Source organism: Lygodium microphyllum, chromosome 2 (assembly GCF_053477565.2).
Source record: "Lygodium microphyllum isolate KBCC chromosome 2, Lygodium_microphyllum_v1.1.10, whole genome shotgun sequence".
In the NCBI taxonomy this organism is placed as follows: domain Eukaryota; kingdom Viridiplantae; phylum Streptophyta; class Polypodiopsida; order Schizaeales; family Lygodiaceae; genus Lygodium; species Lygodium microphyllum.
The window spans coordinates 26,184,223-26,210,343 of record NC_141136.1 but is presented as its reverse complement, the minus strand read 5'-3'; the positions used below and the strand labels follow the sequence as shown (position 1 = coordinate 26,210,343).

General features: G+C 40.8%; 1 protein-coding gene across 3 annotated transcripts; it reads right to left on the bottom strand.

The window, feature by feature from the left end:
- Positions 1 to 2,808: 2,808 nt before the first annotated feature.
- LOC148039555 (uncharacterized) lies at positions 2,809 to 25,315 on the bottom strand. Of its 3 annotated transcripts, XM_087691854.1 has the most exons (10): positions 24,485 to 25,305; positions 24,235 to 24,319; positions 7,303 to 7,566; positions 6,873 to 7,175; positions 6,392 to 6,496; positions 4,882 to 4,981; positions 4,064 to 4,386; positions 3,759 to 3,944; positions 3,447 to 3,563; positions 2,809 to 3,295 (listed from the first exon to the last, which is right to left on the bottom strand). In XM_087691854.1, the coding sequence occupies exons 1-10, from the start codon at positions 25,243 to 25,245 to the stop codon at positions 3,164 to 3,166; spliced, it is 2,376 nt and encodes a 791-aa protein (XP_087547980.1). In that variant the 5' UTR covers positions 25,246 to 25,305; the 3' UTR covers positions 2,809 to 3,163. The 3 variants fall into 3 exon arrangements, with proteins under 3 accessions (XP_087547980.1, XP_087547995.1, XP_087547988.1); XM_087691869.1 differs by lacking the exons at positions 6,873 to 7,175; positions 7,303 to 7,566; XM_087691862.1 differs by lacking the exons at positions 2,809 to 3,295; positions 3,447 to 3,563 and having other exon boundaries at positions 3,765 to 3,939; positions 24,485 to 25,315.
- Between the last annotated feature and the right edge of the window lie 806 nt (positions 25,316 to 26,121).

Sequence of the window (26,121 nt, the reverse complement as noted above, 5' to 3'; positions counted from 1 at the left end):
ATGAAGGTTTGTTAGGCTAATTATCCACAATCATATGATGAGAGGATCGAGATGGCCATGGTTCCATATGCATCTATAGTGGGCAGTTTGACGTGTGCTACAATGGAATGATATGCCTTCCTTAAGAGGTTGATGGATGTCGAATGAGATAATGTCTTTTCTCATCCTGTTGCACTCTATGTATACATTGTACTTTTATCTTTTTCTTTTGCTCCTCACTAAAGCACATGTACTCTACATACATGTTGTACTTTTCCCTATGTATATATTATACTTCCCTCTTTTTCTTTTACTCCTAAGGTACGTCTTCCTTTAAGTGGAAAGTTATTGGGGGTAAAGGCGCTTGTGCCTAACCACCCACATTTACTCATTATAAACTGTGCCCACACACTTGTACATTGTAGGTGGTAGGTGCCTATCACTGTCACTTTATTTTTTATTCTTTCAGTGATTATTGAATGAGGGAAGGTTGATCACGCATTGTGACTCTACAATATCCTGTATTCTAGTATTCCCATCTACAATACCACAACTCTCTCTCTCTCTCTCTCTCTCTCTCTCTCTCTCTCTCTCTCTCTCTCTCTCTCTCTCTCTCTCTCTACCATAGCTCTTGCTTCTATGCTTCCACTCAAGTTCTACCTTTCAAAAGTCACATGAAAATGGAAGTACATGAGTTTTTACTCCACTCATGATGACCATGAATTTTTGTGGTTTTTTTTAGCTCCAAAAAAAATGGCAAGCTTTTGAGAAAGATTTGATTAAGTAAATTAAATGCTACTCAAACATCATGTCATAATGATTACTTATGGTTCCAATGTCCTTTCCCAACGAAAGGAAAAAAACAAACTCTCAAAAGATACTTTTGGGTTTCCATTCTTGATCAAGCACAATGCAAAGCAATAGGTCTCAATTAACAAGTTTATACTACAAAATTGCAAGACTCTCAAAAGATACATTTAGGTTTCCATTCTTGATCAAGCATAATGTAAGGCAATAGGTCTCGATTAACAAGTTTATACCCCCAAAAATACATAATATATTAAAAAGTTTCATAAAAGAACATCAAATGTACATAAGATTAATACTTTACTATATCAATGGGCAAGTAAAACAGAATATAGAAGTGAATAATAACTTCTTATTCATCCAAATATATACCAAATCTACTAAAATTCATCTCACACCCATCTACTCTACCTATGATTGAGAAGAGGTTGCAATTAAGAGCCTAACTCATTCCCTACACTAAACCTTCACATTTACCACTCTTAATTCTAGTTGAACCAAGGCCCTAATCCAAGAACTTATCGTAATAACAAGAGAACCAAAATGGAGCTCAATGTTACAGATCTCTAATAAAGAGCCTCGCTTGCTTGATCAAGCTAAGCCATAAAAAAGAACTCATCAAATGGCCTTGTGGGAGTGAAGCACTCTTACCTTGAACGAGTTTGGATCTCACAACATACCAACTAGACACTCTACGCCTAAATTATCCCAACACTTCGCATCGATGTCCTTTCGATGCTTCGCACCAAGGTTTAAAGGTACATTTTATATGGCAAGAGGATTCATAGGAGATTCATGCAAGGAACATAATCCAAACTTTAAAGGCTGTGGTAACGTACATTGATACAATATTGAATGCACAAAAAACCAATATATCAATTTGCATTAGTGTCAATTACAATGTGAAGGAAAGAGAAGAATGTGTAAGTGGGTGAGTGTGTAAATTTTAAGAATAATACCAATATATAAATAACAAAACATTATGTATAATTTTACTTCTAAGGTTTTGTAATAAAGCATTAGAAAATGTCAATAATAGGATGTTACAAATTTTAGCATTAAAACATTTCTAATACATTTATTCTATATTAAGATATTAATATATACTATAAATATTTCATAGTAAAATTGTTTTTATTATTAAATAAAAATTCATTATGCCAATATTAGCTTAATTATTTATATTGTAAAATATTTATATTTTTAAATTATTTTATAAAGACCCATATTATTATTCATTGTTAATAAAACTATCATTTTTCATCCTTTAAATGTGAGTACGATATTAATACTTGTTATTTATTTTTATTCATTAAATTTCTTAAGCATTTATCATTGGTTATTAAATTAATTGTTAATTCTATTAGTTTAGTTAATGTTTGGATTTTTCTTGCAAATCAAACTCTTGCTTATAGTAGTGTAACCTTTATGACCACCAAATGCATGTAAGAACTGTACACCTTGCAACATATTTTTAGGATAGGATTTTAGGAATTTTTTGAATGGGACAACGTTGGGACTTACAGTTTCAATGGGGAAGGATGGAGGGAGCATTAAGTCTTTCAAAGGCAAATAAGTTTTAGGTGGGAGATTAGGTTAGGGAGTCTTAAGATTTTGTAATTTTGGGATTTTGGGGTGGGGGGGGGGGGGGGGGGGGCGGGGGGGCGAGGGGGTGGGGGATCATTTAAGTATTTGATAGGTGGGTAGGGTTTGTGTGTGGGGTCAAGTCATGAGGTTAGCATTTTAGGGGCAGGAGAAGACAACTAGGGTTTTTGGATATAGTAGTTAGGTTTGAAAGGGAGGGGGTGTGTGGGGTCAAGTCATGAGGTTAGCATTTTAGGGGTAGGAGAAGACAACTAGGGTTTTTGGATAAAGTAGTTAGGTTTGAAAGGGAGGGGGCTATTATTTTAGAGGGAGCTAGGGGGTAATGAATTGAGTTTTGGTGGCACATGGGAAGAGAGTATCAAGATCTAGTGAGATTAATCTTTTTAGGTGAGGATTTAAGTAGGTACAAACATGCAGTTGAAAAGTAGACAGTTCTTACAATATCTTCAAGGGTAAAAATTACATTAGTGTTTGGTAGAGCAGCCAAGCAACAATGGCTGAAGGCAGCATTGACAATGATCAAACGGATCAATATGTACAGATTTAGAGAGAGAGTAGGCAGCTATCTGCTTCACTAGACGTGAAACGTGAAGTTGGCTTCCCAGTAAATGTCAACAGGATAGCCATTAGTGGCAGCTCTCTCTAAGAAATGGACAAGCACTATGTGACAGATTACATACATCCACTTGATTGTTGGTTGCTGAAGTCAAAAGAGGTTAATCTTTCATTTACAGGATACAAGGGCATGGAATGTATTGTAACAAAAAAAAAACTAACAGACAGTGTTGATGATCTCTGTTGCTTGTGCATGGAACCCATGATCTTTCATACACTGCAAAAACTTTGGAATTGCATCATGGTGACCTTGCTGTTTGTAGCAGGTAAGCACAGCATCAAAGTTCACCTGTGCGTACACTAAATGTAAGGACATAGCAGTAAGGTAAATAGATTAAGACAAAAATGTCACCAAGTGCATGAAAACTCAAATTTTAACTAGCAACATGGATCACATGATTTCTCTACATGAAAAGCTAAACCTTCACATCCACACTCACCGCTTGTATAATTGATCTATTGGAGATCTTCAAAATCTCTGCTGCATGTTCTAGATTTCCTCCAGTTGCAATAAAAAGAGATTCCAAAGTTTCTGGTGTTGGAGAGAGATTACAGGCCTGTTGAGCAAGTACAAAAGTATTAACACATTTGGCAGATAATCTGTTCAACTGTGCTCTTTAATCGAATATACTGATTTTGGCCTCTGTGCTTCAGATACATTCATCTTTAGCGCATGTAGAACACTCTGCAATCCTTGAAAATGTTCTTAATTTTAGGATTGAGGTGAGACAAGTAGACAACTTGGAAATTACCTCCATTTCATTGAGAAACTGAAGTGCTTCGTCAATCTTCTTTGTTTCACACAGGACTCCAATTACATTCTCCAGAAAAGTAGCAGATACAGAAATCTTCACCTCTTTCATCTTCTCGTAAGCAACACAGGCCATATCCATGTAACCAGCTTTAAGGAGACCTAGAATGAGGGGTGCAAAACTGTTCTGCAAAGAAAACATGCTTATCAATTCAAGTGCAAAGAGGGAAGGGCACCTTCTTAAGCACGTAAAAGAAAGGAAAACACCTTGCTAATACTTTCAGACAGCAAAAACAAGATCATTACCAAGTTTGGGCGCAATTTTCTGACGAGTAAATCCTGGAGGGTCTCTTTTGCTACATCAAATAGTTCCTCTTTACTGAAAAAACTAATCAGGATGTTGTAAGTTGCACGATCTGGTGCCACATTTTCTTCTTCCATCATCTTTAGTGTGTTTGACATGCCATCCATTTGGCCCAACTCAGCATACGTTCGAAGAAGGTTGTTGAATAATGGCAGATCCAAGGACGCTTTTGGCAAACGATAGATTTCTTGTACCAATGACTCAATAATGTCAGCTCTCCCCAGCTTTGAGTATGCTGAGATCAATATGCAGTATGCATAACATCCTGCAAAGAGAAAACCATGTAAAGGAACATACAACGATCTTGCACAAGGCTACTCTTTCATTCAAGTCAGTCTAATATGTGAACATTGGCAATGGTACATTGTGTTTGTAATCTCCATTAAACCACACATAGACTTCCAAGTACCAGCTGAGATATTAAACAAACAAACAACAAAAAACAAAATGAAAAACCTTACAGCTGGCTACTGGGTTCACTTGTTCCTGATGTTTATAACCATTTGTTAATCACAGAGGTTGCTTTCAATTGCTCAAGCGATATTTCATTGGATCTTTATTACATTTTGTTGTGAAATATCTACATAAAATACAGTGATTGCTTGAAAACAACTAGATCAATTTACTATACCAGCAAACTGTAATGCCAATATTCCAGTATCTCAATTTTAAGTGCAGGTGGAAACAAGCTGTTTCCAGGTTCCAGCCTGCAGATCAATACATGAAATTATGTTCAGCTAAAAATACTTAAATTTTGCACCTTGTTTTATGCCCCTGGCCTTCAACTCCTCAAAAAGACAATGTGCCTGATCAACATTGCTTGCTTTAACGTATGCATCCATCATGAGACAGTAAGAAACCTGCAGTACAGCTCAAATGATCAATTGCATTCTTATGTCACACATTATTAAGTGGCCCAAAAATGAGAAGAACCAAGGAATGTCAAACTACATCAAGAGAGAGCTACAATGACTTAAACCAACGAGTCTTATTCAAGATTCTTCAAGGGCATGAGAACGTGAGAAATATGACGGAAGTAGCAGAGTATATTCACAAGCTCTCACACAAACAAGCAACTATGCAAGAGATATGCACAGAGAATGCGCAAGAGACTAATTAACAGATTCGCTTAAAGTCACTACTTAATATATCATAAATGCTATTAACTGTAGGAGTGAAAACAACTTTCCTACTTATAGGATGGAAAACACTGTTATGCCAAGCACCAAAGGCTTAGGAGTGAGTGGCAAATGAAAGGCTGGTAAGGGGGACAGTGGGCAAAAGTGAGCTTGAGTGCAAGGTTGCCATGCCCATAATTCTAGGAGTTGCTTGGCTGATTGCTGCATCATCTCATGAGAGGAGCTGCTCTAACATTTGGGCATGGGCTGTTCTGCAGCTCATTTAGATCTTTGAAACCAGTATCCTTTGCAGTCGCTGATGGCTCCAGATGACTTTTGGGTGTCCTTGAGTTCTAGGTGCTGGCACCAAACGTGAATCGGGTTGGTTAGTAGATCAGCTTGTGATAAGCCAAATCGAAAAGGACATTGCTTGATTCTGTGGCATGCACATCAAGTGTTATATCAATTCAAAAAGGAGGGGGGTAAACTAACTCTTACTGATGGTGATGAGGACCCCTCTGAAGAAGGCTACAGACCTCAACACAAAGGACAGAAAATCAATAAGACGGGGGCCACGTAAACCACTTGCAAGAACCAAGCACTCCATAAAGTTGACTTCTAAGCATAAATCCAAATGAGGACTGGGCTGGATGAGCAGATACAAAGGATCTAAATGTTGGTCATAGATACATACATGCTTGCAAATTGGGAGTACTTGTGTATTTGAAAATAATTTTGCTGTGCGAAATCTTAGTAATGAACATATTGATGTTAAAGAAATGCTATGCTCAGTGTGAATAAAGCTGACAAGGTTAGGGCACTGAGCAAGAGCTGGTACACTGCACTCCAATTGTCATAGAGGTATAAGCGAATCAATTCACAACATCTTGCTCCATCATCCATATTACCAGGGACCATTATAACTGTAAAGTTTCAAAACAAGCTGAAAAAAAAAAACTTCTTACATTTCATAAACATGCATTGTTGCCCCAATCAATCACGAATAAATAATTGCCCATTCCATTAGCAATACTATGATGCAAAAAACGAGAACCACTTACAAAGTAATGTCACATACTCAAGCATGCTAGAACAATCACCTTGGTAGAAAGCAGCAAAGACACAACAATAAGTAATGACACACTAACTTACCTCCTGAGGAGGAAATCCAAGAGCTTCCATCCCATTAAAAAACTCATTTGCTTTCTCCAAAAGCCCACTGCTTGTATAAACTTTCAGCATTGAAGATAAAATGTTCTGTACACAAACGAATTAAGGTCATTTCTCTCTCAAACACTAACACAGAGTGGACAATCTTCTAGACAGAATAAATAGAACGACCCTTCCAGCATCTAATAGCTACTGATTTTCTGAATCATGCTTGTGCTAGGTCTGTCATATAGATGTCATTCAGGCTAATTGGAGAGAATAACTAAGCCCTGTCTGATCTGAACACCGAACGCCCATGCAACCATCAATGATACAGGACTAATGTCATGACAACATACCTTATCAAAGCCACAGTACAAACCCCAAAGATATTCTTTTTACAACAGCCTAATCCCTTGCATAAGGCAACCTAATCACTCAGGTAACGAGTGATCAATATGAGTACAACGTTATGTTCGCATACCTTATTCAAAGCTACATGATTCCGCTGCATGTCTAGAAAAAGTTTTTCTGCCTCTTCTGGCTTCTTTAATTGAGCATATAGGTGTAGCAAAGACACATAATGATAGTTGTTCAAGGCAATTCCTGCAGACTTCATGTTCCTAACGATATCATGGGCCTTTTCTTCAAGACCAAATGTTGCACACACATTTAGAAGTGAAGTAAAGACATAGGAATCAGGTTGCCAGCCTGCTTCAAGCATTTCTTGAAGAAATCTCTCAGCCAATGGATATGCACCACGATGTTTTGCACAGCCTGCCAATAACTTTATTGACATGGAAACTATTAGCTCGTGTCCTTAATGCAGTAGAAAAGCACACACTTCCTGAAGCCAAAATTGTTTTTCTACAAGCACTGCTTTCATAATAAGTGTGCACAAAAATGACACTAACCAGCTTATATGTGTCAAAAACAGGAACAAACCCCTCTGATTTCAACTGCTCATATAAAACAAATGCAGCTTCCACTCTCCCATTGAAGATTAGAGCCTTGAATAGTGAATTGCAGACTATATGGTTCAACCTTATCTGTGGGTCTGACTGCAATTTGAATGAATGCAGTGCTCGAGATGGTAAACCAGCTTTTCCCATTGATGAGATAAACGTTGTCAAGCTATGAGAAGTGACCTTGTCATTCTCCTTCATCCAACCAAAAACCTGCGAAGTACAAGTTTGTCAGTGCTAACTTCAGAATACTGGCAGCTATCTCATATTACCAAATTACCATCCCAAATATGATTCAGCAGGTATGCCTTGGTGCCTCTCTCCTAATCATAAAATCACCCCTACTTATACTTGTGACATGCTGCCACCCACCCTGCCTTATACCCAAATTATCCTTTCACAGCCTCCCTAGCACTACCAATACAAGCTTTTAAAGCCTTGACTCCAAGCCTTGACTTTCATTTCATTGACTTTTTCCTTTACCTTAGCAACTACCTTAAAAGCAACCTACCATATGAAACTACAGAAGTACTTCTATATAGGAAAACTTAGCTACTACCTTAAAAGCAACCTACCATATGAAACTATAGAAGTACTTCTATTGATTTGATGTGTGAAGCCAGCTCCACCTTGCATAAGCTTAACTGTTTGCAAGACCGAGCTGTCAGTGTTGTAAAGAACAGTATGATTGAGACAATTTTATGGCTAGACTTTGTTGCAAAAAAATATATGCTGCAGAACTAGTAGCAGAACTGACCTTTATATAGGGATTATAAGATAGATTTTAATCTCTTGCATGGCCCTGGTCATAAAGAACCATGTTTTGTTCAGACTACACTACCATTATTGTACGAATGCTCTTGACCTTTCTAGAGAAAATAGATGACTTGCAGGTACAGGCAACTAACAAGATGAGATATTCATATTGGCTGAGGTGTGGATGGCTGAGGTGTGGAGTAATTGTGAGCAAGACAGTTCATGTTAGCTGGCCCTTTCTTCGACAATTAATGTCTTCCATGAGTTTTGGCCCTAACATGACTTCTCTTATTGATACAAGTAGCTCTGATGGAGTGGCCTGTATAGCACCCCTTTTTTCTTTTTCACAAGGCACGCACAGGGGTTTATGTGATGTCAAAATAATAGGTATGCTCTGATACCATGTCAAAATAGTGTGATGAAAGGGTATGCACTTTTACCATGTTGAGAGACAATAGGGTTTGCAAGGAGAAACATAGAGTGCACGACAAATACTAACAGAAGAAGAAACTTAGAGAAAATATAGAAGAAGACAAAGATGAATGATGAATCTTTGAATCATGCTAAGTGAATCAAGTTGATAGCAAAGCTTGAAGATGAGTGCACTGTCCTGGCTGATCATGCAGTAGCACCCAGAAGAAATCTGCACTGTGAAGGGAGTGAAATGCAATCCTTTGAGGCCTGGGCAGAGGTGTCAAAGATAATGTTGAATGGTAAAGGAAAGGACATCCAGCTGTAGAGGGAGTGAAACATAGTCCTCAGGAGCTGTTAGAGATGAAGGATATGCTGAGATCTCTCCGCGATGATGGTTGCTATCAAAGCAACTGCTCAGCAGCCAGTTGGAGGAAATGCAAGAATATTTGATGAAGATCTCTCTGTGTAAGTGGCTGTAGACAAGCAACTGCTGGGCAGCCCTTTAGGAGTGAAGAAAACACAAAAATGCAGGTATCTAATGTAGGGCTAATAAAGAGAGTGTAACCAACTTGCCTGAAATTGCTGCAAACACAAAGCCTAACACGGCGGCAATTGAGGAGGGCTAACACCATATGATGCAGGCTGCAAAATGCCAAGTGGAGATGGATGCAGAAGCCATGAACTGTAATGTCCTTCTTGTAGGGTGTGAATGGCAGTGGACAGGATGGAGAAAGGAGAAGAATATGGAAGAGAGTGACAAAGTGTCAGAAGGAATAAATGTGTGGGATAATGAATGGGTGGAGTGAGTGCCTTATTTATAGGCATAGACTATCTCGATGCTGCCCAGACACTAACTAATGATCCAAAAAAAGCGTTTTTGGGGATATAAATGGAGAATGAAGGAGAAGAAATATACTAAATCACTTGGTTTCTCAACACCCCCTCTTAGGCACAAAAAGAAGTGAAAAAGAGGAGTGAGAGAGAGAAGAATACTAATCCTAAAATCTCAGGATTCCACTGGTAAGGTGACATGTAGTAAAGAACAATGTGAAGAACTGTAGGATGAGTAGGGACCCCCTTTGAAGCTAAAGGAATGGGATCCCCCTCCGAAGAAGAAAGATAGGCTTCCTTTGAATCCCCCCTTAGTGTGAGATAGGGAATCAAGAAACTCATGGATCGCCACCTTCAAAGAGTTGGATGACAAAGGAAGTGTTGTCGATGGTGCCAAAAAAGGTATATAGGGTTCCAATGGAACAAAAGCTAGGTAACTCCCAGAGGTGGCCTCTCGAACCTAAGTAGGGCGTGGAGGAGGGATGTCACATAGAATCTTCTCAATGCTTGTATTGGAGTCAGTGTCCATGGAGCGAGACAAGGGAGGTGAGGAAATAGAGTGCTCTGGGGGAGCCATAGGTGGGCAATAGCCACAGTCTCTCAATGGAGCAAACTGCAAAGCTGAAGGATAGGAAAAAGGCCAAACAGCCACTTCTCACAAAGGAGCAAATTGATGAGACAGTACCCAACAACCAATATTTGGGTGGAGCGGACTGCAAAAGCAGTGGCTGGAAAAGTCACATCATCCAAAAACGGGTGGACGAAACCTCTCTAGAGCATTGTACTGGTCTGCAAGAGGTCATAGCATCTTATAAGACTTACATCCTTCTTTGGCTCGTAAGGACTTGTACACATCAGACGCATCTTATTGCCTTGAACATAAAAATTTGATAGCTGATGTAGAATAATCTTTGTAGCCCAAAAAGGTGAGGCAGCATAACGAGTGTCAAGGGAAGATGCATATACTCCAATGGAGTAGGGAGCAAAGATCGATGTTGACAATCTTCGATGGTATAACCGTTCTTGCCACAAGCGAAGCATCCAATGGTTGATCCGTCTTGTGGATAGGCCATATCACCAATGTGGCAAACCTATAAAGGGAGGGTGGAAAAGAAAAAAGATAAGGTATCTCTTGATGATGCAATGAAGATAGGGGGCAAAGTGTGTTGGGTGTAAAGTCCCTTCGGATGTAAAGTTCCTTAATCTTCATATTTATAAACTTATACAGGTGTGAACACACCCTTATTTGTACACTAACATATAAATACATTTTATTCTTTGTGTACCGTGACTTTCTGGCACACTCTCAACATTGCTCCTCCTCCATTTCTGTCTCGCATTCCATTGCGCACTCATCCCAACAAACTGGTATCAGAGCTGTAGCAAAGGAGTGCGCGCTTCCTGAGGCACACCACATCTATCTCTTTCCTTTTCGTTGGGTCCCAACTTCCCTCAAGAGTAGCCTAGCGTCTAGTGGTCGAGGACGAAGGCACTAATGACATAAATGAACTAAATCCACCTAGTGTGGATGCTACACTTGCTATTGCAAATGAAGGTTTGGATCTATTAGTTGCTGCTACTTCTGCTGCCATCAATCGTTGTTGTTGCTACTACAACTGCCGCAAGCATAGCTGGGTCAATTGCCACTTCTGCAAACCTTGATGCAAATAGAGCCTCTTGACCAACCACATGGTTTAGAAGCTCCCTACTCTTCTCCAATGTGACATTGAAGTAAAATTGCACCTCCAATCTTCTCGTGCAATAAATGAGCCCTTACTTTATTCGTGTTGCTCCTACACCAATAAGAACATACCTTACATGACCAAGGGTGCGATCCACCTCCATTTGAAGGGCATTTGGCATTTACCTTATCCCACCATGACCATGTATCAAAGCATCCACCTCTCCCTCCCGCACAATGAGCTGGTCATGAAGAAGCCATATGGAGATGGGGTGCTATTTTGAATTTCAAGTATGGGCATGTTGTATGGGCAAAACCAACAAGTAGGGGCAAGCATGAGGTACTAGCGATTGGGTAGAGCAAAGACTTGCTATAGCTTGTTGGAAAAAAAAAGCTTGCTAAAGCCTAAATCACTAATGAAGAAGATGTACAACCTACAACAAATGAGATGGCCTAGGTAGGTGGCAAAAGGCAAGGCAGCTGGAGCAAGCAGTAGGCAGGCGAAAGGGCATGACAAGTGGCACATAGGTGCACAGGCTTGCAAAAGTCTGAGCTAACAAATGAGACAGGGGCATGAGAAAGTATTCAATGTACAAAAGATCCAATAAATGCATGAACCTAAGTAAGCGTGCGCGAAATGGGATGGCCCAACCCTGAATGGTCGTCCCCTAATAGCATGTCTCTAACACCGCTTCACATCCCTGGAATGGGGAGACAGTGTCTTCTTGTTGAGGACATAAACCAAGCCGTCCCTTGACCTACAATTGAGTTCCGCCAAACCTGATCGTGACAGGGTTGTGAATAAATGCGCGTAAAACGGAATGGCCCGACCTTATAAGGCCATCCCCCAATAGTGCTTCCCGTTCTCAGAATGGGGAGACAGCATCCCCTTGTTGGGGACGTGAATCAGGATGTCCCCTCACCCATGAATGGGTGGATTATGTGCCGTATTTATAGGCACAGATTGTCTCAAGTGGCGCCCACTAAAGCCTCGCAAGTGGCGCCCTAGCTCTCTCAGTGGCGACTAGGCCCCAAACACTAACTAATGATTCAAATAAAGCCTTTTTGGGGCTGTAAATAGAAAAAAAAATAGAAATGAAAAAGAAGAAATGTACTAAATGACTTGGTTTCTCAATAAAGGAAAGGGGTAAAACTAAACAGATTTCTTTCACTCCATCCCTTTATCAAGGATGCCCCCTTAACACTTTGTTGTTTCTGTTAGAGACTCATCTCATTCTCACCCTACTTGACAAGATGGCAATTGATAGTGAAACTATAGGTCTAGCTCTTTCCAATGGAGCCAAGCTTCTTGGACAATCTCTTATAGATGATTCATTGATGTTTCTTAAGGCTAAGAAGTAGAGCAACAAGGGACATAGGGGATGAGGGCTTAGGACATAGGGACATTGTCCCAAAATCTAAGACAGTCACGCTCCCAAAAATGGTCTATTCCAACTTGAACGCATGCCACAAGGGGATGCATCCCATGACATGAAGGGATACGGGGTGTCACAAGGAAGAGAAATTTTGAGGTGCTTCAATCTTGCTAATGACATTTGATTAAGTTATTAATCAAACATGCAAGGTTATTTAGCACATGTGAAGCACATGGCACTCATTTCATGGTAACAAGACAAGGAACCCGAGAATACAATGGGTGTCAAAGGCAAAAGTTATAATGAGTTATGCCAATTGGGTTTGGGTGGTTAGTTGATATCAATCTTGACCCTAGGACAATTGTTTGGCCAATAAGTATCAATGGTAATACTAGGAATTAGCATTAATTAATTAATATCAATCTAAGAGTCAATAGAGATTAGGACCACTCCACATTGCAAATAGCTCAGCTAATTTCATTATGAATAGGCACATTTAATTTTAGGCAAGGTCACAAGGACTAAAATTAATTTTTAAAACTATTTAAATTTGAAAATTAATTTAATGGCTAGATAAATGGGTATGAAGGCTGCTACTTGGCAAAAATATCCATGTAAACTAAGAAAACGTTTTGGGGCTGGGTCTCAGCCATTCAGGCAATTTTCAATTGGTGGGAGAGAGAGAGAGAAGGTTGCTAATCATTTTCTTAGCAAAGAAACAACAACTAGCTATAGGTGACAGCCATTTGGGACCTTTCTGGGACAAGTGATAGCGGGGAGACACCTTCGAGGGGCTGAGACAGCATTGTTGATCAAGCGACAGCATTTTGGGGGTGACTGGCAGTACATGACTACATTAAATGCGGGATGGAGTAAGCAGTAGGCAAATTTTAGGGTTTTCTCACGAAGAAAATTAGATCTCTCTATCATCTTGGCTTTCTCTCACCTTCTCCAATCCATTCTCACAAGATCTCAACTTATCTAAGCCATTTGGAGCAAATCTCAACCAGATTTGGTCGAGAGCAAAGGGAATTCTATTGTAATCCCTTAATACCAATAGAAACCAAGGTTTAGCAGCTACCTTGGGACCTGTGCCATCAATAGAAGGCATTGTACACTGAGATCAGCACTTGCAATTTGTGGTATTGATAAGGATATAAATACTAAGCCATCCATTCTAAATTTGGGACAAAACAAATTGCCCGATTTGTTTGCTGATTGTTGGGACTAGTAAGGGATCAACCAAGGAGATTGAAAAATCTCAGCTTGTAATAAATGTTAGCAGTCATGTTTGTCATGCCTTGTCATCTCCTACCTGTGAGCCTCAATCCGAATCAGACGAGGACTTTAGGAGCTCTGACTTGTCTATCACTTGTTTTGACGGAGGAGGTAGCTCATTCTAGAGTACTCGGTTTATTGCATTTCAATGCATTTTCTCCTCTAGTTGGAATTTTATGTGCATTTCCCGAGGCAGTTTTTGCATTCTTCAACTTGCCTCACCTACTGAGCATTGCCAGCAGTTTTCGAGATTTTTTTGAGTATTTCTGGCATTTTTACCAGCATTAAATATTGATCAGCAAACATAACTTTGGCCTCAAATTTCAAGTCCGCCAGTTTTTGGGTTTTTTGGATATTTATAGCCATTTCCCACTTGGTAATTAGTTAGATAATCATCTTCTCTCCTTCCTTGGCAGGTGCACACTCTGACTCCGTCGTCTTCCTCCGTCTTCAATGTTGCCTTCATCATCAGCCTGATCTAGTACCCTCACTGACGTTGTGGACTGCATGCAAGGACTGATCAATCCTTTTGTATTCAGCATTCGTTTCAGTCATTGCAGTATTTCTTCCTTCATTTTCTGCTCTGTGTGTGTGTGTGTGTGTGTGTGTTCCTTCTTCCGTCACACACTCTCACATGGTATCAGAGCATGTTATCATCGCCTAACTAAGATCATGGAGGAGAGCTTCCACTACAGAGGAGGATACCACCAAGTGCAGCCCTTCTTCCATCCTTTCCAGCCCCTAGCGGTGCTGTCCAGGCTGAAACGCAGCCTTCCATACCTGCGTTTGCTGTTTTGTAGCATCAGGAGGACTAGGCGACAGTTTTCTAGGTGTTTGCAGCCTGCGTTTGTATCAAACGCAGCCAACAAGAGGTTGTCCACATCAGCAAAGGAGGAGGCGTCGTCATCTAGAGGATAGGTGGCAGTTTTTCTCTGCAGGCGGCAACATTTTCTCTCTCCTCTTGTACGCGACATCTTCTGGGTCTTTTCTGACATAGGTGGCTCCATCTTGACTGTCTATTAGTTGCAGATTGATTGGTGATTGCAGATATATACAAAGATGTCTTATCACCAATTTTTTGCTAACTCAGAGGATGAGGTCTCTATTCGTTCCTCTAAGAGACGGAGAGACTTTCGTGCTAGTTCACGCAACGATCAGAGGTCACCTAGCCCATTTGTACGAGATCCCTCTATTCCCCGTTCTCTCCATGTTTCATAGAAGGCTCATTTTGTTGGCCTTCACATGCCTTCCATGGCACCCTCTATACAAGTGCCTGTACTCCCTTCTTTGCCCAAATAAGACTGGCTTGATGGTTCCAACTACTCGCTTTGGTTATGCAAGGTGGAGTGTATCCTTGATACCTTTGATCTTTGGGAGTTTATTACCCACCCTATTCCCCATCCAGTGGAGGATCCCACTGTTGGATCATCGCTGGATCGTGCGGCCTTATGGGATCAAGTCAACTTGAGAGCTCGATCTTTCCTCTTTACGAGCTTACAAGATTCTGTCCTAGTGCATGTGCGCGGGTTGGGAAAAGCAGCAAACGTGTAGACAAAGCTTCCTTCTTTGTATCATCAATAGTCTTTTGCCCATCGAATTACTCTCAAGAAGAAATTATGGATGCTCGTTGTTGATGATTCTTCTTCCATGAAGGATCATATCAACAAGTTGGACATGAGGGATGAGCTTGCGTCCCTTGGCAGGATGATCTCTTCCGAGGATATGACCATGATTCTTTTGACTCAGTTGCCATCTCCCCCAGTTTGATGTCTTCTACACCAACCTTCTCACATCGAGGACCCCTGGGAAGCTTCTTTGGAAGGAGCTTGCCCCACTTGTTTTGGAGCATGACGAGTGCGCCAAAGAGGTAACCAGTGGATCCACCTCCACTAAAACTTTTGTTGCACATTCGAGAGGGAAAACACAGAAGAAAGGGAAGTCACAGGCTAAAAGACAGGAGAGTTCTTCATGTTCTAACTCTAACTCGAAGGAGCCTAAATCCCCATATTGTGGGAAGGGGACACATCCAGAGGAGAAATGTTGAAAAAAGTACCCTCACCTTCGTCCAGGAGAGAAGGATGGAGCTAAAACCTCCAAGCCTTCTACCTCTACTCCAGCGGTTACCCATGAGTCAATGTTCCTTCATATTGTTGACTTGGAGGAGCCTTTTTCAGTGGGGCTGCCTCTTCTTCTAAGAGGCCTTGGCTGGTTGATAGTGGAGCTTCTAGTCATATGACTCCAGAAGTGATTTGTTGCAGGATCTATGCCCTTCTGAGGGTTCAGTTACTATTGGTGACATTGTTTCGGTGCCTATTTGTGGTATTGGCACTTTACCTTTATTTCCCGACCGCGCATTGAGCTCCCTTTCACAAGCTCTTTGTGTTCTAGACTTGGACTTTCCATTCCTCTCAGTCTATAGCCTTAGTCATGAGGATATGTATTTTTGAATTCTCACTTAACATGTGAATTAATTAACATACAGCCAAAGATGGTGCAGAGCCACTCGAGAATGGAAGTTGCCTAGCCAATTTAATTATTGGCCAATTAGATTATTTTTTAGGGCACCGAAATAAATATTAGATTAATTTTCAGTATTTAAAGATTAAAAATTAATATTTAATTGAGAAAAATGCTAGAAAAACCATTTGGGAAGGCTACCACTTATCAAAAATGCCCATGCAAGACTAAAAAACGTCTTTAGAGGCTGGAGAGACGCAATTTTATATATTTAGCCTGCAAGAGAGAGAGAGGAGAGGCTGCTAGTTTGATTTGCAGCCATTGGAGGACCTTCCAAGACTACCAAGGGCAAGAGAAGACCAATCAACAACAAGAGACAGCATCTACAGGCTGTTGAGACAGGGCAACAACAGTAAATGACTGATTTTCTTCAGTTCTTTGCATCTACAAGCTGTTGTGGCAGGACAGCAGCTGCATTTCACTGATTTTCAGTCATTCTTCGCGACAAAACTCTGAATTTTCTCTCTCTATAGATTTCCCCCACATCTCCCAGCCATTTCTCAGCCTTGCTCCAAAGATCTCAGCATTTGGACCCCTGGAGGCTGAGAAATTTCAGATTTCTCTACAGTAAACTCTAATTGGCAGCAAAAATTAGGGTTTAACAACAGGACTGAAGTTGTTTTTAGCCTATTCAAGTAGAGGGACCAGCAAATAATTGAATTTGGGGCTTTTTCCATCTCCATCAAAGCAGGTGAAGGCTAATTGATTGCCTGAATCAAGGGGCAAATCAGATGTTAGTGATTTTGAACAGCAAGGGGAGTTGAAATACCGAAAGAGATTGGGAAAATCCCATTGTAAATCAACTTCTTCTTCAATAAAGCTAAAGAAATACCAAAAGGGGCGCCAATTTTGGGGCCAATCGGGTGTGTATTGTCCAAGATCAAAAATTTGTATTTTCAGATTTGCATTAACTGTTTGTTGCTGTAATTAAGTTGTAATCAAGGATTTACCACCCATCCACGGAAGGAAGGCTGGTTACATGGTTCCATTGCCAGGATACCACTCAATCCCTTGATTAGGTGGGCCCAAGGCACCTGATTGCAAGCCAAAGCTTTGTGCTAGTGCTAATTTTTACTCTCAACTGAGAAATTACAGCAATATGTCTTCAAGCAGTGAGTGATGCCTTTCAATATGAACGTTCACGTGGGAAAGAAGGAAATGCAATGCCTGACCTTGAACAAGGCTCAGGCCATGGACAACAAGCTGAAAATGTTGTTGTTGGGCAAGATACACAGTCTTCAGGGCATAAGAAGGCTGATGACCAACAAAGTGAAGAGAAATTTGATGACCAGTTCAAGAATTGAATGGACAGCAGCAAATCTTTGTTGAATTGGCAAAAGATCCTCAATTTACCCGATTCTTGAATGCTCCAAAGAAGGACAGCAAAGGCAAGAAGAAAAAGACCTCTTCTACGCCTTCGAGACAGCAAGATGCACCGAAGATAATGCCAAACCCTTCATTCGAAGCTCCCAAAGATGCTAATGAAATAAAACAATTGGTACCTACGGGGCAAGGAATGCAATGCAAGGCCATCACGATTTGGATAGCCAAGCGTGCATGCTATGATGGGGCAGCCATGATATTTTGGTGGAAGCACGATTTTTCATGCCATGGTTGGACAAGGACCGCATACGAGAATGTATGGCATAAATCCCTATGGTATGCAGCAACCAATACATGGTGTGCAAGGCCCAATGTATTCGCGTATGGCTGGAATTATGCAAAACCTATGTATGGTAGCATTGGCTTGATGCCTGGGGCACAAAGTAGCATGTTTGGTACTACATCTGCACCCCTGAATGCTTATGGGGCTCAAGGAATGAATGTTGATCATGCAAATGCTCCGTTTGGTGTTGGTTTTGATGTAAATTCAACAAATGCACCTTTTTTGTAGCAGCCAGTGTACGACAACTTGACACCCAAAGGGGCAGCAAAAGACTATAATGAGGGTAGAAAATGAGTGAAGTTTTAGTCCTTCAGCGGTGTACAAGATAGGTTGAAAGCTTTGACTTTCATTCAGTAGTTTGATGCAGCCTATTTAAGGGGGAACTTCACGAAGTTCTCAAAGATTCGAAAGGCAGCCACTTTCTTGAAAGGGAATGCATTACAGTGGTGGTCCACTCTTTTGATGCAAGTTAGAGCATCGTCAACATGGGTACAATTCAAGCAAATGTTTACATCGAATTGAATGCCAAGTACCTTTGAGGTGGACATCATGACAACTTGGAATAAGTTGGATGCTAAGGAATGTAAGGATTTGGAGTAATATAATAAGAAGTTTTGGGATGCATTGCTACCTATTACTTCTTATCACCCCGTACCCCTTCATGAGCAAGTGGAAAAATATGTTTGTGGGCTGCCCAAAGGAATCAAGGATTTTTGCATTAAATCCACCGTATCTAGCATGTCTCATCTTATAGAAACTGCTGCTACAGCCGATGCTTTGCTACGTGGAAAGGATTTGGGCTTCTTAGAGAGTGGGGAGAAGCCGAATAAAAAGTTGTTTAAGGCTAAGAAAAGGGGCAAATCTGAAAATCAGCCTGAACAAAGGCCAAAACAACAAAGAAAGGGCTCGAAAACATTGGCACAACACAAGGAATTGATGGCTGCAAATAAATGTTTTATTTGTGAACAGGAGGGTCACATTGCAAGGGACTGTCCCAATAGACAGCAAGCTGGAAAATCAAAAAATCAAGGAGAGTCTAAAGGAAAGAAGCCTAAAACATCAGTGGGTTTGGTGCCCAATGTTGTTAGTGATCAGCTCAATGATTATGCTACTAAGTTGTGCAAAGCATGGGGCAAAATTAGGGATCAACATGCATTGATTTTCTTTGATAATGGTACACGAGTCAACTTCATCTCTATCGACATGGCCGCCCGTCTAGACATCAAAGAGGATGAGATGGGACCCATTGGGAAAGTTGGAATGACATGTAAAGGCCATGCAGAGCCTGTCACACCGCTCATTGAAAAGCTTCGGTTGCATATACAAGGATATGTGGACAGCAAAGAGTTCTTCATTGCTCCACTTGAGCATTGTGACGTATTTCTTGGTATGCCATGGTGTCATTGTATACATGCAGTGATTGATTCTCGTGCAAAAAAGATCACTATTCAGCATAAGGGAAAGGTACTCACACTTGATGTAAAGTTGAAAGGTGAATTTGTCCCTGTTGTATCTGCAACTGCCATTTCTAAAGTAATGAAAAATCATCTTTCAACGTACTTGGTTTTTACTAAGGATAAATATGATAGTGAGAATGTTGAAAACATGTCTAAGTTAGAGAATGATCGCATGTCATTTATGAAAATGTATGCTGATTGCTTCTCTCAGTCACTTCCAAGGCAGCTACCACCTGAAAGGCCAGAAAATCATGGCATAGATCTTATTCTTGGAAGCAGCCCACCTAATAAGCCACCCTACAGAGTCAGTGCATACTTTCTTTGATGACATGATTGTCTATTCAAAGAACGAGACGGAGCACAAAAAACACTTAGATATTGTATTCAATGAACTGCGTGACCATAGGCTGGTTATCAATGACAAGAAAAGTGAATTCTTCTTGCATGAAATCAACTTTTTGGGGCATATTGTATCGACTGATGGTATTCGCATAGACCCTGCAAAGGTTGAAGTAATACGATTATGGCCACCTTTGAGGAATGTGCATGAGATCCGCAGCTTCTTGGGTTTATATTCCTACTACAGGAAGTATATATGCAGGTTTGCTGAAATTGCATCTCCATTGCATACCTTGCAGAAGAAAGATGTGCCATTTAGATGGACAGCAGTGGAAATTTCATCATTTGAAAAGTTGAAGAAAAAGATGACTTCAAATCCTGTGCTTGTATTGCCCGATCTAAGGAAGTCATCATAGTTCAATGTGATGCATGTGGTCATAGCATTGGGGTTGTTCTTATGCAAGATGGCCGAGTTGTGGCTTATGAGAGCCGAATTCTCCACGATGTAGAAAAGAATTTGCAAGTCTATGAGAAAGAGCTCTTGGTTGTAATTCATGCACTATCTACGTGGAAACATTATTTGTTGGGGCCTGATTTTACAGTGCATACAGACCAACAAACTTTAAGGTACTTTCTGACGCAAACAAAGTTGTCAGAGAAGCATATGAGATGGGCAAAGTTTCTCTCCATGTTTCATTTTCAGACTATACATATTGATGGTAAAAGAATGTTGTGGTTGATGCACTGTCACGTAAGCCACAAATTTCAACTGTCAGCATGGTTTATCACACTGAGTTGGATGCCATGAAAGAGCAATATGTTGATTCGGACTTTGCTAATGTTTCAGATCAGCTTTGCAATGGCCAAAGGCATAAATACTTTATGCTAAGAGATGGATTTTCGATGATGCATAGATGACTGTGTCACAAAGCAATTAAGGCCTAGAATTATCTCTGAGAGTCATGTTCTTGCGTATACAGGACACAGAGGTATTGATGTCACAATCAAGGCAGTGGAGCATTTCTTTTATTGGCCATATTTGAGGCATGATGTAGAACAGTTTGTTAAGACATGCACCGTATGCCAGAAGGTAAAGCATGATAGGCAAAAGATGTTGGGTTTATTGCAGCCCTTGCCTATTCCAGATAGGCCTTAGCAGATCATTACAATGGACTTTATTTTTTAGCTTTCTAAGACACCTACAAGGAATGATGGAATATGGACTATCATTTGCAAGTTTAGTAAACAAGCCCATTTCATTCCGGTGAGAAAGAAAATAAAGGCTGATCATATGGCACAATTGTTTTTGCAGCACATCTTTAAGTATCATGGTATGCCAGAGTCGATCATTAGTGATCGAGACCCCCGGATAACCAGTTTATTTTGGAAGGGCTTGTTTGAGAATATAGGTATCATGCTGAAATTCTCATCATCCTTCCATCCACAGGCAGATGGTCGGTCTAAGGAAGCAAATTTCACAGTGTTAGATCTTTTGAGGTACTATGTTTCAGACCACAAGACATAGTGGGAGTAGTATTTGTCCGTGATTGAGTTTTCTTACAACAACACAATGCATAGTTCTACGAGCAAAGCTCCATTTGAAGGGGTTGAGGATGGCAAGAAGGTACCACCTATTCTGCAAACTAAGGATAAGATCTTTGACGCTAATCGTTGCGTGGAAAACTTGGATGTAGCCTATGCAAAGATAAAATATGCACTTCAGAGATCGCAAGAAAAGCAAAAGAGCGCAGCTGATTGCCACAGACGTGCTTTGCAGTTTGCAGAGGATGATTATGTATTGCTGCGTTTTGAAAATGCAAGGCTCAAAAAGATGAAAGGAAGAGAAAGATCGTATCCAAAGTTGAGTATAAGATACTATGGGCCCTTCCAGGTGTTGGAGAAGATCACCGATGTGGCATATCGGTTGAAATTACCTCCACATTGGCGGATACACAATGCCTTTCATGTCAGTTTGTTGAGGCCTTTTCATGGTGATGTGCCACAGGATATGTCTGCTGAAATTCAAGCTGAGATTGAGGAGCTAGATGAGATTTTGGTACCTGAGCAAATTTTGGTGCATAAGGAAAGAAAGGTCAAAGGTAAAGTTTCCAGGAGATACTTGGTGAAATTTTAGAATTATTCACCAATGGATACCAAATGGATGGAAGAGGATGACTTGGCAAACCGTCCTCAATTGTTGCAGCTAAACCTAGATGCCTTTCAATTAGAGCCGACTTTAGTTCAAGCTCCGTCAAGTTCAGCAATGCAAGGATCCGGAGTATTGCCTGATGCTCAAGGGGGAGGTAGCACTTCCCCTCCTTCAATTATGGACAGCTCTCGTATATAGTGGATCTCGGATGTATTTAGCACGCATCCAAGGTACTACGCTGACAGTATGTTTGCTATGAGATCACTACTTAGTATACTAGTCACTGTGAGATGTATGCAGATGAGTATGAGTTTCAACTGGGCACTAGAACTATACTTTTGTATCAGCTTATGATCAATTTAGCATGAATTTTGCCTCAATTTGAGACAAAAATTCTGATCAGTTTCAACTCAATTTTTTATCAGCTTGAGAACCATTTATGGTCACTTTTTGGATCACTTGTGCATCAGTTTTTGCACTAATTGCTGATCAATTTTTACAATGAGTTTGTGATTAGTATGAAGTCACATTTGCAACAATTTGTGATCGATTCTCAGATCAGCAGGTGATCAATTTATGATCGAATTATGCTCAGTTTTCAATGGTTTACATCTAGTTCCATGGACAACAGCATATGTTATGATGCCATTGATGTTTTAGCCATGGTTTATGCTTGGTTATGCTATGCTATGGTTTGGTTTTACCAGATGAGTTGAGCTCATGAGAAATGGACATGCCACATGATAATCTAGCAATGTTTTGGAGATTCTTTGTGAGTCTTATGCTATATTATGTTGGCTGGTAATTTTCAGCATATGTCGGGCATAGGAATGGTTGAATAGCAATGCGTAATTTTGTGTTAACTATGATGCCCTATGGAAATTTCAGTGTAGTACTTTGCTTTTGATGCATTTGGCAGTGCAATCAAGGACAATTGCAAGGATTTCAAGGGGGAGGGTTGTTATAAGGACATGTATTTTTGAAACCTCACTTAACATATGGATTGATTTTTAATCACATAATTAAGTAAATGTTACACATGTGAGGTGCGACTGGGATTAAAGTAAATTTACGAGCTCGGGACCCAAAGAAATCACAGGATCTCAAAGGCAAAAGTTGCTATAAGTTATGCCGCACAGGTACTTGGTGATATCTGGTGCCACTTGTTGACCTGGGTCATCCATTTGGCCATAAGTGTCAATTGATAACACTAGAGAAGTGACATTTAATGATACCTAACACCAATTTAATGGTCAAAGATGGCGCAGAGCCACTCGAGATTGGAAGTTGCCTAGCCAATTTAATTATTGGCCAGTCAGATTATTTTTCAAGACACCAAAATAATTATTAGATTAATTTTCAGTATTTAAAGGCTGAAAATTAATATTTAATTATGAAAAATGCTAGAAAAACCATTTGGAAAGGCTGCTACTTGTCAAAAATGCCCATGCAAGACAGAAAAACGTCTTTAAAGTTTCGAGAGAGGCATATTTATAAATTTAACCTGCAAGAGAGAGAGAGGAGAGGCTATTGGTTTGATTCGCAGCCATTGGAGGACCTTCTGAGGCTACCAAGGGTAGAAGAAGACCAATCAATAGCAAGAGATAGCATCTACAGGCTGTTGAGACAAGGCAACAACAGTAAATGACTAATTTTCAGTCATTCTTCACAACAAAACTCTGAATTTTCTCTCTACAGCTTTTCCTCACATCTCCCAGTCATTTCTTAGCCTTGAGGTACTTTTTGACGCAGACAAAGTTGTCAAAGAAACATATGAGATGGGCAAATTTTCTCTCTACGTTTCACTTTCAGATTATGTATATTGATGGTAAAAAGAATGTTGTAGTTGATACATTGTGACGTAAGCCACAAATTTTAGCCATCAACATGGTTTATCACACTAAGTTGGATGCCATGAAAGAGCAATGTGCTGCTGATTGGACTTTGCTAATGTTTATTATCAGCTTTGCAATGGCCAAAGGCATGAGCACTTTATGCTTAGAGATAAATTTTTGATGATACATGGACAACTGCACATCACAAAGCATTACACCAAGGAGAGTGTTTCCATGCATCTCAGCATTAAATAAATGTACACAAAAGACATAACTGTATTGTGAAAATAAAAGGCTCATCCTTTTGTGAACTAGCAACACTAAAGAATTTATTATTGTGATGATGCAGCAAAGAGCATGGAGCCATGATACATTATAGATCCAGCACACTCTGATGACAGAAAGTCGTCTTGGTATTTGATACTAAACCATGGACTCAGAATATGAACCAGCATGTATTGTTATGACGGATTAAAAGAGAACGTCAATAAGATGTCATGTTATGAGAGTTTGAAAAAGAACACGAATGAGATGCCATGATGTGAACAGTAATTTATGAAGAAAAAGGGAGGAAGCCCTTACCTGGCAAACTTGCTTCCACCTTCGTTGAGTTACAAGGCGCCTTAAAATTAGCTCATAATCAAAAGATTGGAGGGTATTTTGTGCTCTGTCAACGCGAAAGAATAATTAGTCAATACTCTGAGCAGAAACAGCCATGCGCAATACCAAAGCATACACTTGTCCTCAGAAGGGAAACTTCAAAACAGCATAACGCATCAGTGCTTCTTATTTTCCATAAGCTTACAGAACAAAATCACTTGTTTGAAATTACCTGCTAAGAGCAGATATGGGGTGCTCAGTCGACTCAAGAACCCGGTAAATGACTTGCTTCCTGCTGATCCAACTCGGATTCTTAAGTTCATCTTTGGAACAGATATAGATTCTTCTCCGCCTTCGTATTTCATAGCCAGCTTCCCGGCTCTTGAGCCAGACCTGCTTGCTTCTTGCCTTAAACAGAGGAGAAGCGGGCGAGGGGTGTTTGAGTGCAGGCACAGAACTCTCCCGATTGAAGCTGCTGTCTCTGGCATCCACAGCACCAGCAATTCGGGGCTGTGGGAGCGCAGAACCAGGGTCAGCACACAGGACATGTGAATCGTGGCGTTCTGCGGGCTGGTCTTCAGCGAGCTTCGATGGCGCAGGTGAAGCCACAGAGGCATGCACCTCATGCAAGTCCCGGCGTACGGTGAGCTTCGATGGCGCAGGCGGAGCTGCAGAGGCACGGATTTCATGCAAATCCTGGCGTTCTGCGGGCCTGTCTCTAGCGAGCTTCGATGGCGCAGGCCTGCCGGAGGCACGGACTTCGGTGGAGACCTCCGCGAGGGTTACTTCAAGGCATGTGTGGAGGCGGAACGGAGGCCAAGGGGGGGGCGCTGGGGGGATCCACGATGGCAATGAGGAGGCACGCTGTTGCAGGTACTGCAAATGGCACTGCAGGCGGAGTCCGAAGGTCTGGTCCATCAGGATTTTGTCTCGGGCCGTGACGGAAGCCATAGCCGAGCCCGCGAGCTCTCTCGAGTTGATCAAGCATCGCATTATCCTTCCAGCCAAATATCTGCCAGCCCGCGACCAACGCTTTTGGTATCATCGTTACTACTAGCGCTCCGCGCTACGAACCCCGCAAAACGCGGGTGTTGGTTATCCTAGTGCGTACAAGTGTAGGTCCTAAGGTTGGGTTGAGATGAGCGGCAACAGAGATATATCAAATGGGCGTACTTTTGATGTGGCATCTCCCAAATAGTTGAGACTTCTCTTCTCTTTGTGTCGGACCTACCCTCTTTCTACCAACCCATCCCCCTCGGAAGAGCCTTGGTACTTTGAAAAAACCTCTCTTTACTTACTTGTAGCACATTGTGCCTCCAACTTCATTGTTCACACAAAGAAGGCGAAAGGTTGGTCATGGTTTGTAATGTTGCCACCTCCGTCTGAACCCATCTTAAGGGAGCTTGTAACATGATGTTATTTAAAACCCCTTCCCCCCTTTCTCTCTCTCATTACTTTTAAGGACAGCACAATTCATGAAAAGTCAAATGGTTAAAGCACCATGCAATCTTAACACTCCATCCAAAACCATAAAATAGTCTCAAATCCATAGCACCATTTCTTGTTAGTTTTTTAAAAAATGCAATATGAAAAAGTTATCAATGAAATATGAAAGATACTTCCACGTTCAAATTATATCATCTAATCTTCAAACGATCTTCTTTTGCGAGCATTGCTATCAATGATAGTGTTCTCATTGCATATGCACAGGCAATGCAATTACAGTTGAAGAATTGCAAACATCCTGTCCTTCTACAGAAAACTCATTAGGGTGCTTGTAAAGTGAAGGTGTTTATACTTCCCTCTCCCCTTGCCACCCATCTTGAAAATACTTCTCTTCAATTCTTGTCCCATGGCTTAACCATTGGA

Bases quoted from the DNA above. Each gene is read 5' to 3' on its own strand.
- LOC148039555 (XM_087691854.1), bottom strand. From the start codon at position 25,245: ATGCGATGCTTGATCAACTCGAGAGAGCTCGCGGGCTCGGCTATGGCT. The intron at 6,497-6,872 runs GTATGCGAACAT...GTTTGTGTACAG, and splicing joins ATCATGTAGCTTTGAATAAG to AACATTTTATCTTCAATGCT. The intron at 3,564-3,758 runs GTAATTTCCAAG...CTTGCTCAACAG, and splicing joins AGTTTCTCAATGAAATGGAG to GCCTGTAATCTCTCTCCAAC.